Source organism: Rhododendron vialii, chromosome 13a, assembly GCF_030253575.1.
Source record: "Rhododendron vialii isolate Sample 1 chromosome 13a, ASM3025357v1".
In the NCBI taxonomy this organism is placed as follows: domain Eukaryota; kingdom Viridiplantae; phylum Streptophyta; class Magnoliopsida; order Ericales; family Ericaceae; genus Rhododendron; species Rhododendron vialii.
This window is the reverse complement of record NC_080569.1, coordinates 6108219-6123719: the sequence shown is the minus strand read 5'-3', so window position 1 is coordinate 6123719 and position 15501 is coordinate 6108219. Positions and strand designations below refer to the sequence as shown.

General features: G+C 37.5%; 2 protein-coding genes and 1 non-coding gene across 3 annotated transcripts; all 3 read right to left on the bottom strand.

The window, feature by feature from the left end:
* Window positions 1–95: 95 nt before the first annotated feature.
* Window positions 96–3310, bottom strand: LOC131313787 (CBS domain-containing protein CBSX3, mitochondrial). Its single transcript, XM_058342297.1, has 6 exons — window positions 3088–3310; window positions 1592–1856; window positions 1333–1414; window positions 724–797; window positions 543–603; window positions 96–446 (listed from the first exon to the last, which is right to left on the bottom strand). Exons 2-6 carry the CDS (start codon window positions 1847–1849, stop codon window positions 304–306), a joined length of 618 nt encoding a protein of 205 aa, XP_058198280.1. The 5' UTR covers window positions 1850–1856; window positions 3088–3310; the 3' UTR covers window positions 96–303.
* Window positions 3311–3684: 374 nt separating this feature from the next.
* On the bottom strand, window positions 3685–3792 carry LOC131315401 (small nucleolar RNA snoR100). Its single transcript, XR_009196733.1, has one exon. It is a non-coding gene; the product is annotated as a small nucleolar RNA snoR100 (small nucleolar RNA).
* Window positions 3793–8607: 4815 nt separating this feature from the next.
* On the bottom strand, window positions 8608–14801 carry LOC131313678 (mitochondrial import receptor subunit TOM40-1-like). The gene is made up of 11 exons (XM_058342119.1): window positions 14422–14801; window positions 13503–13584; window positions 13234–13333; window positions 13064–13159; window positions 12890–12940; window positions 12700–12765; window positions 11946–12047; window positions 10855–10923; window positions 10701–10784; window positions 9506–9601; window positions 8608–9075 (listed from the first exon to the last, which is right to left on the bottom strand). Exons 1-11 carry the CDS (start codon window positions 14540–14542, stop codon window positions 9019–9021), a joined length of 924 nt encoding a protein of 307 aa, XP_058198102.1. The 5' UTR covers window positions 14543–14801; the 3' UTR covers window positions 8608–9018.
* Window positions 14802–15501: the final 700 nt, after the last annotated feature.

Here is a 15501-nt window from a genome sequence, read left to right as displayed (position 1 = left end):
AACTACTTGGAAGGCTCATTTGCCTCAGCAATTGGAAGCAGGGCTAACCAGAAAAACATCAACACCACAACCAAAAGTAAGAAGCAAGTATCAGGTGGCTCAGAAGTGCTTATTATTAACCTCGCAGTTCTCATGCTGATTCTGGCAAAATCCAACACCAGCACATGGAGGACCAGAACGTTTGGAAGATGCACAAAGCAGGAAAACACTATATTTACAAAAGCAGAGTCAGCTCAGCGGTTTTTGTACCGTAAAGTACTGTCCGACAGCCTAACAGCTTATTTTGATCGTTTTCATCATCATCTAGTAGCCACCGTGAATGTATGCATTCAAGCGGTCCAACTCCTCCCTATGCTCACTCACCACCGCCCGAACTACATCTCCAATTGACACCATGCCAATCATTTCCTTATCATCGATCACCGGAATGTGCCTGATGCGGTTATCTGTTAACCAACGAGAAGTCATACCAGGTTACATTAGACTACATTGATCACAAATTATTAAGTCATGGAGAAAGTCGATAATGGGGTATCTCCTACCTGTCATGAGTTGCATCGCCTTCAGAACCTTGGTGTCAGGTGTGACAGTGATGAGCTTGTTCTGCAAGCACCACGTAATGCAAGAACATTTGCCGTCACTAATTTACAGATTGTACAAAGAAGAGATCAAATAGATAAGATGGACACACAAAACTATGGTAACCATGGTAGAACTTAATACCTCTTCAGTCATGATGTCCCCGACTTTGGTCGACTTGGAAGATCTTCCCTGTACTATGATCTTCCTGAGATAATCTGGATTAAGATTACCGCATTAGACAGCCATTACATCACAAATTGCATTTTATGACATCGATTATGTACATTGCATCCAAGTGCTGATATATACACAATTACAGCAAAACATATGCAAAACAATTCCATCTAGAAATAACTTCTCAGCATTCCAGAACATGCATCACTATGGTGATGCACTTTACTTCTCAGAAAGGAAAAAAAGTACTGAGGCACTTTGGTCCAAAACCAACTCAAACTGAAAAAATCACACAGGCAGCATAATACTCAGGACGGTTTAGAATTTTGTGCGAGAAGCTGTACTTCTGCCCACAAAGTTACCATCAGTTCTTAAACTACAGTTGGGATCTTGACGAGTCGAGATCTGGAAACCCCATATTTCACTTTCTGTAGTTGTAATCCAGGGGAAAGCAACTCCAACCATCCCAACAGGGTGGACACTATGCTTCAAACATAACCATGGATTCTGAGAGTAGATACTATGCTTCAAACATAACCATGGATTCTGAGAGTAGATAAAGTACTTTTCAATTACCTCTCTCCGTGATGATCCCAGCAATCGACTTTTGCTCCCCAGGCTTCACGACAACCAAGGCTCCAACATTGTGTTGCGTCATCTGCAATGGTTAAGATTTAGATGCTCTTAACATCAAATGCTTCTCATGTAAGCGAGAGTAGACACAAAAGAAGATCAATGTAAAGCAAGATGTTACATACCAGAAGGACGCATTTCTGCATATAGCAGAATAAAAGAATGGGCATACTTGGGAAATGTAAAGCAAGATGTTACATACCGATTTCACGGCATCATAAACAGTGTCCTCTGTAGCACACCAAAGCCAGGAGCCATCGGCACTTTTACCTTTGGCTTTCAAGATGTCCGCAATGGTGGTGCTTTCAAAACCATGCTCTTCCATGCGAGCTGAGGCAACAGACTCGTAGCGAGGAAACAAAAGGGGGCGCACAACCGGATTCACCAAACGAATGTGTTGCAGGACTGCATTCTTTAGGACTCCCCCATGTGACAGCACTTTCTGGATTCCCCCTTGCATTTTGCACCTGTTTCATGACAATTAGTCGTCAAATAAATGAAGGGCAATGGTATTGTTCTCCGTTCACCTACTGAATGGTTCTAGCTTTCCAACTAAAGAACCAAGAGCCCCGTGTACACAATAACTGCTCTAATTTGCCTACTATGAAATGCAATAAAAAATGCTATGAAATTCTTCAGAAAATGAATTTTTTTTTTAAACAAACAAAAAACTGTTGGTTATGGTACACGAATTGCAGATTTGATACATAAGCGTTTTGACGAGAGAAACTACATTCAAGAAGTGAATCAACATGATTCTGATTTGCAATTCTGAGGCTCTATGGGGTTGTTGTCAGAATCATTTTTGCAAACTTCCAAAAACTTGTTCGGTTGACAGTTTTCTAAACTTGTGCTCTGCCAATATTTTTTTGAATACAAATACTACCACTTTTAAGGACATGTTCTTGATTTCATGAAAACCATTTCCGCTCAAAATAACTGGGATATGAAATCAATTGATTTTTCAATTTTATTTTCAAAAGCAGTTTGTGTTCAACAATTTGGGTACACCATTAGAAAAGTACTACTCTCTCTTTTTTCCTCTTCTGTTTCTTTTTCCAAATCAAGATCGCGCAAAGAGAACCTACAAAAGAAGCCTTGATTAAGATCACAAAAGATCATTACTAAAGAGTAAAGACGCTTAAAGTAAAATTAAGACCACAAAAAATGGTCTGTTATCATTATTCTAAGAATCTCTCAACTCTCAAGACGTCTTTCTCATCCTTCAAACTACTATCAACTTTCCAAAACCATTTATCCAACACTTCTCAAATTATTCAACCGAAAAACCAAATCTAAATAGGCCCCATCAAACAATAGTCAAAAGGACCCAACCTGCCCCATCTCAACCGTCCATCTCAACAATTAATCATCCAAATTCGAGAAAAAAATTCAAAAAACCTTACCGCTAAGATAGATACTTTTCTCACGGGTAAGGATCTGTCAACAAATCTAAACCATTGCAAGGACTGCCCTATGCAGTCCAAAAACGGACCGCAGAGAAGCCGGATCCTCATAAAAACCAAAATCCATACACCAATACAGTCTATACAGATGTATGTACGTGAACATATAGTACAAATTTGATCCCTGCAGAAAGATCCATCTTGGTGTTTTGGACAAAAATTAACTCGTGTATGTATCATATGATGATGTATACGTACAATAATTCGATGAAATTAGGAGGAGTTTGTTTACCTGATCTGAAATCTCCACACAGTCCAGTATCAGAGTGCACAGAGAGAGAGAGAGAGAGAGAGAGAAGAGGAGAGAGAGTAACTAGCAAGTGTCTCTATTTCCTCACATATAGACTCCTGACTCTCGAATCCCGAGTTATCCTCCAAATGCAAATAGTACAATTTTTGTCCAAATGTCACTTTAAGAAGGATTAACGGACCCTTTTCCAAAGTTTTCTTGAACTATTGGACTTTCGGGGTAAATTTTTTTTTATCTAATATTTTTTTTATTGTTTAATTAAATTTTTAATTTAGGTTAAATTTTACCTCCGTTTCAATGGGAGATTTTTTTTTTTTTCCTTTTCGTCGTTTTATATGAATTTTTTTCAACTTTGATATACATTATACTTTTTGATGATTCCCTGATCGTAACGAAAAAATATGATTATGATGTAAGAATACAACATCATCAAAAACAACAACAACAGAACCCATATTATCCCCAATCATTAGAGGCCTGGGCGGGGAGGATTTGAGACAGATCTAACTTTTTATAATATGTACAAAGTGGCTGCTCTCAAAACACAACTGAAACAGTGGCCCCCTATACCTGTTGTACTGCGGTGCTGCGGATCCATGCCCCCAAATCAAAGCCTAATGATATCAGAAAGGGTAGACCTAGAGACCCAATTCAATTTATGTGCACATTACCATATTTTCTCCTTTGATAGTCCAGAGCATCGGTATGCACAATAATAAAAGAATCTAATATGAAAATTAAAAAAAATACAATAAAAAAGACCGTGTCAAAAAATTTGGAAAGAGTATGGCGAGAGGCCCTCTAAGCCCCTCTCCAATTTTGTAAGGACCTAAAAAGGAAGTAGGCCGTTTTGTTAGGTTCTTTCTAGTTTTATTCGGATCTACTTTGATGGTGAGAATATTTCTTAATTTAGAGTTTATTGAGAACATCTAACACGTCAAAATTTTACCGATTGAATATCTTAGAAATATTTTTTAGTAAACATGGATGTCAGAGAAAAGATTCTAATAGTCGATCAAAATTCATTTTTCTCAATACAGATTTGTTATGATATCAGGTCAACGTGGTTTTTAGTTTTTTAAGGTGAATGATGTTCTAAATGAATTTTAAAAATAAACTATTTTAACCGAGCCATAAAAGAATCTACAAATGTCATAAACTGAACGAACACTCCTTTTAAAAGTGGATGGTGTCCCGAACAAATATCAAGTTTAGTCACGAGATTCTTGTACTTACGAAAAATGTTGTACCTAAAATTATAAGCTTTTCACATGATTCATTCTTCATCCTCAGTTATTTTGCCTATTTTTACAAAATTGGGTTCGAGAATTATCAATGACAATCCAAGTGGATGGACTCTGCACTAGCCTGGTCTCATTCCGATTCTTGTTCCCTTAAAAATACATGCCAATTTAATACTCCATATTTTAGGGTAAATTTTAGAAATGATCCCCGGGCCCGTTTGATAAACCTTCAGGGGGTTCGGATTGGATTATCAATCTTAAGGGATTATTAATACTGTGTTTGGTAACTCAAAATGGGTTGGAATTATTAGTCCTTAGGACTAGCAAGGTGGATATTAGGGAGGATTGAAAAGAGCCTCTCCCACTTGGTATCAACAATCCAATCCCCTCATTGCCAATGCACAAATACGAAAATAGCCTTCACTAATCCTATCTTCTTACGAATCCTGTCTCATGTGAAGGGCAAAAACAGAAATGTATACCATCAATTCAATCCTATCCCGTGTGAAATAAACATAATATTAATAATCTCATAATCTAATCTCATCTCAAACAAACAAACATACTAATCATCAATCTCATCTCATTACTAATCCATTCTCATTACTAATCTCAATTCTAATATCATCTCTTTACGAATCTCAACCATCTATCACTGTTATTAAACGGGGCCCTAATTTTAACCAAGTCCCTGGTTCATTCCCCTACTTGTTTACTAGGTCCAATAATAACATTTGCTTTCAAAACTTATAGAAAAGTGCCTAATGAAGGGCAATTTTGACATTTCAAGCCTTTTCCTCATGTTTGTCAATTCAACTCCTTAGTCATTTTTCTGTCAATTTGGGAAGCAAACGTTATCCATTGGACCCTCTAGGTACATTAACCAAATTTTGGGGTTTAAAGCGTTGCGATTGATACTAAAAAGACAGAACTTGAGACTAGGTTAAAACTAGGGGGACCATTTCTAAATTTTAACCTATATTTTACTAATTTGTGTGTTTCTATTAACTAGAGCTTTGCCACGAGTGTCAACAAATTCATAACCGATTTAAGCATTGAAGATAGCCTCAAGTATTAAAGAAAGTCAAAAAAAATTGGAATTCATTAAACAAAGGTTAATTTCTTTCCAATGAAAGGGGATGTTCTATTTCTTTTAAATTGCAATAAATTTTTCTTTAGCTAGTAACTCCCAAAAACATCACCACAATATATCTTAGAGAGCGGGAATAACGACTATATGATATGATGACACCACCCAATGAGCTACTCTATTACAACTTCTAGTAACGCCTGGAAAAAAAAATGCAATTAAGAGAGGAAGATAAAGACCGAATATCCTCAATAACAGTAGCACATTCCCATAAAAGACCAGTTGACAAATCTAAAAAGTTCAAAAAATTTAATTAAATAATTTTAAATTTTTCTAACAAAGAAAAGAAATTAAAGTCAATTCAAATGTATATCTTCTGAATATGCTCCTATTTTGAAGATTCATGAGCACCGGATCCTCTAAAAGAATGTTGCTATTAAAAATTCCCCACTATCATCTTCAGTAATCTAAATTTGTATTAGACCCCGTTCTGTTAAAATTTTTATTTTTTAAATACTTATTTTTTGATTTACGAGACATGTAATTCTCTGACCATACCTCCCGCGGAACAGGTACATTTTAGATTAGATTTGTTGTCAATTTGGTGAATGATTACTTATATACTAGTGCTGATACCGATACAGTGGGGTGCATGCATCTGATCCAAATTCCAAATGACAAAAGTAGAAAAAGCAGCGAACGTGGGGATACCAGATTACTAGTGGAGTGATGACAAGGACATAGTAGGAGTTTTGGATAAGATCACAATAATATTTTTTATTTTTATACCAAGATCCCCTAGACACATGTACAAGTGGACCAAAATCATACGTAGGTCAAGGGACCCACTCTTTGATGGGAAGAAAATGTGGGTACAACATTTGGAATACACAAAATGTACATCAGATTGTGTGAGACTGGTGTGGAACCCATCTTGGGAGAGTCCCTCACAAATAATCGGAACCGTTCAATTTGCTTAAAACATATTTTTAAGCATGTTTTCAAGGAATTAATCGATTTTCATTATTGAATTTGCACGGACAGAAAAGTGAATGAATTGATTAAAGTGAATGAATTGATTAATCCCTTACTGATAGTTCAAATAACTGATTTTTTTACTGGAATCCTTAAGATAGTATTGTAAACAAATTGTATGGCTCCGCTCAATAGTGTGAGACCAAAAAATAAATATCATAGTGTATATTTTAGTATACACCAAATGGTGTACCCCAGTTGGACTCTTTTTTGATATGCTTTCTACTATTTTTGTTTACTTCAAGTTGTTGCTATTTGGTACTACAAGTCAATTCATGTCACACTCAACGCCCCCACAAAATGCGACATATCATCGAAATATTAGGTTTTTTTGTCAAATGATAATGAGTAAATTATTTAGTGAAATGTTGGAGCACGTCACGTGCTGCCTCAACATCTTCCACTGCACTACATTTGCGATTCATTTCATGAAACCATAAGAATCTGTGACGATAGAAACAGTTAACAGATAGAAACAGTTAACACGTGGCGTTGCCTGATAAGCACTCAATAATTTTTCTGTAACAATCCATTTCATTGAACAGAGAGTTTTGGCTTTTGATACTAACATCCAACTATATAAAGGGTTTGGGAAATTCCAATCTGCAGCTTATCAAAGCTCCACGTTTGCGATTGAAGCTTTATTTTCTTTTGTAATAAGATGCCCGGACCAGGTTATGCATATCTCAACTAAGTATGAGAAACCAATCCCACCGTCCACTAACCGAACTCATTTAAAGCCAAAGCAAAACTTTTTATGGACTGGAATCAAAAGAGTTGATAACATCTAAAAAGTTTTAAATTCGAAACCTTAAGATAAAGCAAACCGCTAAGCCCTAGGCTCTGACCGCGGGCGCCAAGGCCAACCCCGAGGTTGAGGATATCCTCTTAACAAGTAAATTAAGTTAATTAAATAGCAATAGAAAGACTTAAAATACTGTAAAAGATGAACAGTCACAATCTATACCATATAGAATTTGATTAGTCAACTTCTACGAATAGATAAATTTTTGAGTTGAATAAAATGAAAAATCAGTTGAATCACCTTGGACAGTGAAGCCCAAACGTAAACAAATGTCAGAAAGGTCCGGATAATTTTTTTTGCCATCTCCGTGATGGGATCCGGAATAAACAACTAGCAAACGCCTCCAAAAGCCTTTCTAACCCCATCACGGAGACGGCAAAGAAATTATCCCTTTTCGATCATAATAATGAAACTTTTGCAGCAATGGAGTAACTTTCCAAGTGATGTGGAATAGTTGAAACGAACACCCTTGTCAACAAAAAGAAAATGGGAGACTTAACAAAAAAATTCTCATATTTACATTTTTTAACTCAAGGATAAACATCTTTTACAATCAAACATAAGGACAAATGTGTCTATTAAAGTGCCTAAACCCATAGGGTAACCTATGAAAGTGCTTAAAATCCTAGGGTACCCTATAAAAGTGTCTAATATCCTAGGATATCCTATATATGAAAGTGCCCAAAACCCTGGGGTACCCAACCTATGAAAGTGCTTAAAATCCTAGGGTACCCTATAAAAGTGTCTAATATCCTAGGATATCCTATATATGAAAGTGCCTAAAACCCTGGGGTACCCAACCTATGAAAGTGCTTAAAATCCTAGGGTACCCTATAAAAGTGTCTAATATCCTAGGGTTTCCTATATATAAAAGTGCCTAAAACCCTGGAGTACCCTATGAAAGTACCTAAACTACAAAAATTCTAATAATAGGAAAGTGCACCCTAAAATCCTATAAAACTATCTAAACATGTTTTGGCCTTATGGCTACAAAAAATTCAAAAGTTGAAGAACCTCCGTTGAAAACTACTAGTATTTTGCTTGCGTCCTGCCTTTAAATGAAAACTATTTTATTGTCCATGCGACTAATTCTCCCAAAGAAAAAAGTGAACCTAGAATGTTTACACATCAATATGAGTAAGCACAAGCCCACAACAAGACACAGTGCGGTCCACGAGTGCACAACTCAAAATCTGGAGTAAATCTATGAATGTAGATCGCACCGATTGATGAGTTCACCATAAGCGCTCTACATGATAAATTTCCGATGAGAGAGAGAGAGAGAGAGAGAGAGAGAGAGAGAACACAAGTGCTAATCAAGGGCACCATCAGGGAAACAGCCAGAGACTGGTAATTTATTAGTGTTGCAATTTCTAGTTTCCCACATCTTTCTTCCACCACTATTGACATTTCATACATGCTACTGATGGTAAACTGGCCTAACAATGATGCAACCGACATCAATTATAAATAGCTCAATTTCCATTCTAACGAATTCTACAGCCTTGAATGGGGAAAACAAATAGAAGTTCCAAGTTGCAAAAAAAAAAAGCTTGTAGGGATGCTAAAAATTGTCGCAGCAGCTGGTACTGCCCCACAAATAATGACAACTCCAGATAAAATAAAAAACTGGTTCTTTGATCTACATCAGAACAAAATAATCAACACTCAATGCAGTGCAGAGTGACTTACATTGATGAGCTTTAATCCAATTGAGAATAGCATTCCAGCCTTCTATCCTATTCTCCAACTGTCAACCCAAACCCAAATTTATAGTCTTTCTTCCTGTGATCTATCTGCGTGGCGAAATGTTCAAGATTTGTCAAGAATAGTCACTAAGGCCTTGTTTGTTTGATTGGACCAAGAGTGAAGGAACGTATTATCATATACAAGTAATCCCATCAGAATCATCAAACTAAAAGAAACTCGCTGTATTATCCCATTTTTGCGGGATCAAGCTGCAAAACTTCTAACCAAATGGAGGATATGTGGTTTTCATGCATTTATCATTCAATCTGGTGCTTTACTACGGGCAGCGAATTTGAAGCCAAACCTTACTTCCCAAATTTAAACTTATACAGCGAGTTTCTTTTAGTCATTGAAATGGTTTGTGCAGAACAGGGAGCAAGACCAACACCTCCACCAAAAAAACCCAGCCCTGCTAGGCCCCCGGAGAAGGAAAGGGAAGTTTAGTAGAAAATATTGGCTGGAAAATATGATTCTCACCTCAGCAGAAAGAATAAAATTAAGACCCATGTTCAACCGCTCTTCCAGAAAAGCAGATGTGCAGCCATTGGAATCAATCTTTCCCCTAAGACGGCACTGTCAACAAGATGAAATAAGTCAATGACAATGGTAACTAGTTCAAAATCTATTTACTTACACAACAAAAAAAAGGAATCTTGGGTATGCACTGCCTCAACACCATTAGCATAGAACAACAACAACAACAACAACAACACCACTACCCATGTAATCCCCAATAAGTGGGGCTATGGTCGGGAGAGAACCGGAGACGCACCAAAACTTTGGCAATATATGCACAAAGTGGCTGCTTTCAAAAAGTTTTACCACTGAAATAGTGTCCCCCTATAACTTAAAAAATTGAGGAACTCAAGGGACACTGTCATGGAAACACGTCCCCAAATCAAAGCCAGAAGGCATCAAAGAGGGCAAGCCTAAAGACTATAAAATTATAAGGACAAGAGACTCTCATAAAATCATGGCAAGAGTCCTGTCAATTGATTTGAAGACCAACAACTTTTACCGCAACTTGCATAACGAAGTTAAGCAGCTAAGAGATAACTGGATGCAAAAATCACCGACTGCAGAAGCATTATGCATGACAAGTCTACAAGAAGCTGGGAAAAAACAAAATCCACTTCTCAATGCATCTATTTCCATGTAATCATCATCTCAAAACATCTATTAATCTATTCCATCACAGCCAATAACAGGGCATCTAACGCACGTAGAATCTTTCAGCTTACTACCTTTCCTGGTTCAGAGTTCCATGTGGGGTTTCGAATAAGATGGAGAATGATGAGGGATCTTCTGGGGGAGGGCAGTGGAAAAGGCAAGAAGGATCATTTGGTTAGCTGGGGAATGGTTGAGTTTGGGCGGTAATTTGGAGAAGATAATGTTTCTTGGTAAGTGGTTATGAAAAATCCCAACATAAGACTTTATGGGAAGTGCAAATACAGGCTTCATCCAAAGAGAAAATCTTGTTAAACTAATATTTCTATGATTGAAAAATAGCAAGGGTTGTCAGTTTTGGACTACTAATCCTTCAGGAGTAAATTCACGTTTTCCAAAAAGAGAACATTTGAGCCAAAAATGGAACGTACAGAAATGAATAAACGAGAGATGCGCCCCATCAAATACATGACACATATTAGAAATTTGCATTCACAGAAGTCACCTGTCGGAGAATGTAATCATAGCCAAAGCTTGACGTGACATCCCTTGACAGGTAGTTGTACATGAATTCTGATGCCAAAGAAACCTGAATGGAAGAAAACAAATGGATAAATGTGCACTAATAACAAACACACAAAATCAGTCAACTATATTACCTTTTCGGATACTTTTTGAACATAGCTCAAGGCAACCATTCCAGTGCTTGCAACTTGCGCAGTGGAAACCTGCAGCAAAAACGTAAATTATATCTCATTACATCAAAATCCTTTTGTCAATCACTGGTCCCAACAAAGGAAAAGGCAAAAAAGATTCCGAGCACGTCTGGTCAATCTTGTCTTTACCACGAGTCATTTAATTAACAGAATGCGCTACCAATTTCCATTTTAGGTCTCAAAAAAGGAAGGACACACAGAAACCTTGTGGGACAATCAAATAGGTAAAACTGATTTCATAAAATCCTAAGAATAGACATTTTAAATGAAATACACAACCATCAAAAAATAGCAGTCTAGAAGGTATGCACCTACTATACAAAGAAACAAAGGTAGAAAAGATAAGAATAGGGTGAGTTCTTTCACAAAATTTATACACCCAGAGTTTATCTTTAGATCATCAGGACACCTCAAACATTAGATAGGAAACTATGAATCACAACAAGAAACATGCATGGACAGGTATTATCATTCCACCACGGGCAAGAAAAACCCAAATCACCAGAAAATGATGCCTCGTAGACCGTTATCAATTTGGCTCCCAAACAGAAACATTAAGGATAGGAAGATGATGCCAAGTCCAGAAAACAGCCTAGGAGTACATCTGTAAGAGCAATATAGGATAGGAAAATGACGCTTACCCCAGAGAACAGCCTACGAGAAACTGTAAAAGCAATATAAAGTTAAGATTTGGTCAAAACAACGTCCATAGAGCATATTGAGGGAGTTCGATAGCAGATGAAACCTGGTCTCAACATTCCTCACGCCATCCCATCGTGTGTGTCTTGCAACAAATGCTTACATACATTTCACATTAAAAGCTAGCTTAAACATTATAATGCAGTCCAGTCCAAGTTCCACAACATTGGATGTTACATAGCAAACCATCATATGCCTTTTGGAGAATTGGCAAGTCAGGGGGAAAAGTGATCTTACTGATCACTGATCGGTACTATTTGCTATTACACAAAAATGCAAGTAGAGATGAGGAAATAAATGAAATAAACATAGCACGACAGTCAGGCATGTAGTACCATCTTATCTGTGTTGTATCGAGCAGCATAACCAATACCCGACTTCCTGTGCTGACCAGCCCAAAATACTTCACCACCCAAAGATAAATGCGGGGTCACACTCTGCAAACAAAGAAAAAACACTCTTATACTGAGAGATGGGACTAAAACCATACAGATCATGACATAGATTTCCCCTCGGAGATCACGGGCGAGGGCTGCAATTTTCAGTATCTGATTACAGGAAAATCCTTACTGTGACAAGTAGTCCAACGGAAATAAGGCACAAAAAGGTGATTAGAACTTAAGAAAGAACATAGTAAAATGTCAATACATCTGGTCCAAAGAATGTTCCACAGAAAGGCACTTCTCATATCATTCCTCTTACTACTTCACTTTGCTTATGAATAGCAAATTTCCTTCGTCATCACCTTCAATAATAATTTGAGAATTTATGTACTTCCCTTTCTCAACTATCTACCTTCTAGAGTGTGCAAGGACCTGAGAAAGGCTTTGTAGAACTGGGAAATAGCTTTGATCACAATAAAATCATGAAGAAGACATTGCCAACATTAGCCACATATCCAACTCAGTTTGATAAGCAAAAGAAAAACAGACGACTTTCAGTTAGAGTCATTATGCGCATAAGTCTTGCATAGTCTGAATCATTATCCATCCCACAGCTTAGATGTTGTGTTTCTTTATATATGCATGAACACAGGTTATAAAATACTGTACGCCTGGGGGTGTACACACACGCACACAGAGTGTTTACCTGTATGTAACTGGCTCCAAATAAGGCACCATTCCCTAGTTGAAATTGAGTCCTATAGTCTTTGCCCTGTATGTAAGAAAATAACTCAGGACTCTCCACAGCATTGCAACTGAAAGAAGTAATGAAACAAAGCCTTCTCAAATTACTAACACAAATATGGTATTAACGTTAACAAGTACAAGCAATTTACCTTGTAATCAAAATTGAACATGCCATGCGACATATGTGGCTCATTTGTAAGCTGGAGAAAGAAACATGAGAAAGTTACTTCCTAGCTTACAGGGTATTAACGTGTCATTAGCACAACAAAAACAGAAAAAAAGAAAGAAAGAAAAGAACAGAGGCAAACAGTTAAGATACTTACTTGAGCATTTGCCTTCAGAGTTAAATTTTCAGACAAATCACACTTCAATCGTGCATTCAGCCTCCCATCTGTCATTATTCTCCCAAAAAGCATTAACTGTGGACAACATCCAATGATTTTATGGTTAGATACACATTAAGTAAAATACACTGATTCTGGCACTCACATACCTTTGGGTCCATGAAGTTAGCACCAAATTCATAGTGAGCAGTTGGAATCTTAATGGCCTCAGGAGACTGAGAAGGAATCTCAGTAGGTCCCATGAATACACTGATGGGTGGTGGAAACAAGCCATAAAACAACAAAATCAATAAGCAAGGATAAGGAGACGGAAATAACAATTCCATTAGAAATATTACCAAGTATTACACATGTGTGTAGCATACATGTGTGCGCGCATGCATATGTATTGAACAACTAATTGAAAATGTGAAGCCACCTGTGACTTAGTGAGAATCTCGGACTGAGTCCTTTGGTAAAATCAAAGCGCATCCCCTCGAACAGTTCTGGCTTTAAGGAGACTGCAAAACCATTTTGAGATAATCATTACCATCTAATATTAAATGAGAATATAACCCAAGGCCCGATCCCTCGAGCAACACACTTGTTTTACTTGCAAATTTCACCATAGCATCCCCAGGTCTGAAGTATCAAACCACAAATGGAGTAACAATCCAGTAGCCCGAGGAATTATCATGAACCTTAGCTGCTTTTCATTTTGGCCTAACTCTCCCGAACAGAAGTTCTTCCCCGACACTAACCAGGAGATCACATTAAACTCGCTTCCTTCACTTTAATTATGTGCGCATGCATTCTATCTGCTCCTATCATCAAGGGAACACTCCTACGAAGCCGGATCACACTTTTAATTTCCCAAACTAGCCCTTTAACTATTCAAAGAAACTGTCAATTAGAAGGGGGAGGGGAGGGGAGGGGGGGTGGGGGAGATTGTCATCCTGATTTTCTTCTCCCCTCATCTTTTTCAAATCTCAGATTTCACAATAAATTAATCTCAATTGAAGATTTTTCACTTTTCCTCTTTTGCATAATACGATTTTCACACGCATTGCTTTGGCCCACACGTCAAGTACGTGCATATCCACATAAATGAATAGCTGGCATTCTTTCTCTTAAGAAGAAATCCAATAACAGACGACTGATAAAAACTTCTGATTCCCAAAATAACATGCACATTCCATTTTAGGGTTTTACACGCATGCAATTTTAACAGTCATGCATTATTTAGATAACCTTTTGATTTCGACTGATTGCCATCAAATACAGCCAATCACTAGCAGTAAAGGGAAATAGCAAGAAGTAAAAACCGGTGACGTAATACGTCGATTGAATGGACTTACTGAGAGCTTCGCGTTGGATTTCTTCGTATGGAATAGGGCAGGGTAGGTTCAGGTAATCGACTTTCTCCGGCTGGATCACGGGCGGCGGCGGCGCGGCCATGGGAGGGACGAGTGTGGCCATTGTTCGGTTTTATCTATCGATCCGGTTCGGACCGGATAGAAGTTCGACTACGAATAAAGAAGAAGAAGAAGAAGTTGCTCTGTTTCTTCTTCTTCTTCTTCGACGACTGGTGCGGCTACAGAGACTGTAGGATGGAGCTGTTCACTGGTTTTTGTGAAGAGAGCTGAAGCCGAAGCAAAAACCCTTCCCCCAAATGTCGAAAATCTCAGGGGGCCTGTTTGGTTAAAGCCCAACTCGTTTCCTACTTTGAGTAGCATTAAATTTGGCAGCTTTTGGACTGACTAGCCCAATTTAATGCTTAATTTCATATAAACAAATAAATAATAATTACGGAATTGATTTTCACATTCCTCAATACGAGTAAAAATCAAGGATATGAAATTTGTGTCTCCCCCCATTTAAGTAAAGGAATATGTTAGGTATACACCTATAGATCACAAAATTCAACACACCACTCTCAGATGCAAGTGAGCTCCACTTATAGGATTCATGTGTATGTGAGAGTTGTGTTGTTAGATCTATGGTCAATGGATGTTGAATTCATGTGTATGTGAGAGTTGTGTTGTTAAATCTATCGTCAATGGATGCTACGTAAAATTGTGGTCGGTGGATGTCTACGTAAGATTATTATTTGGATAAAAAAAGGGATAAAACTCAAAATGGTATGCATTTGAGAAAATTTTAAGTGGTTTTACTCGAATATTGAGTTTGAGGATTTTAAAATGAATAAATTACAAAAAATACATCTAAGGTTTCTATAAATTGTATATTTTCCCTCGCATTTGAGAAAGTCAAATTATCTTCTGTAGCGTAAAACAACCTTGGTCATGATGTAGCCTTGGGGAAATTCGACCACATCATCCTCGCACACTATCCTCTTGTTGCTTGCGAAAGGTTGCTGAGGTGTGAACATATCTTTGCACATGCTACATAAAAAGAGAAATTCCGTTGAATTTCCT

Excerpts from the sequence above, each read along its gene's own strand:
- LOC131313678 (XM_058342119.1), bottom strand. The coding sequence starts at position 14,542 with ATGGCCACACTCGTCCCTCCCATGGCCGCGCCGCCGCCGCCCGTGATC. Across the intron at positions 13,160-13,233 it reads CTAACTTCATGGACCCAAAG|TTAATGCTTTTTGGGAGAAT; the intron begins GTATGTGAGTGC and ends TGTTGTCCACAG. Across the intron at positions 12,048-12,699 it reads TTGGAGCCAGTTACATACAG|AGTGTGACCCCGCATTTATC; the intron begins GTAAACACTCTG and ends CTTTGTTTGCAG.
- LOC131313787 (XM_058342297.1), bottom strand. The coding sequence starts at position 1,849 with ATGCAAGGGGGAATCCAGAAAGTGCTGTCACATGGGGGAGTCCTAAAG. Across the intron at positions 798-1,332 it reads TGGGATCATCACGGAGAGAG|ATTATCTCAGGAAGATCATA; the intron begins GTAATTGAAAAG and ends ATCTTAATCCAG. Across the intron at positions 604-723 it reads GGGACATCATGACTGAAGAG|AACAAGCTCATCACTGTCAC; the intron begins GTATTAAGTTCT and ends TGGTGCTTGCAG.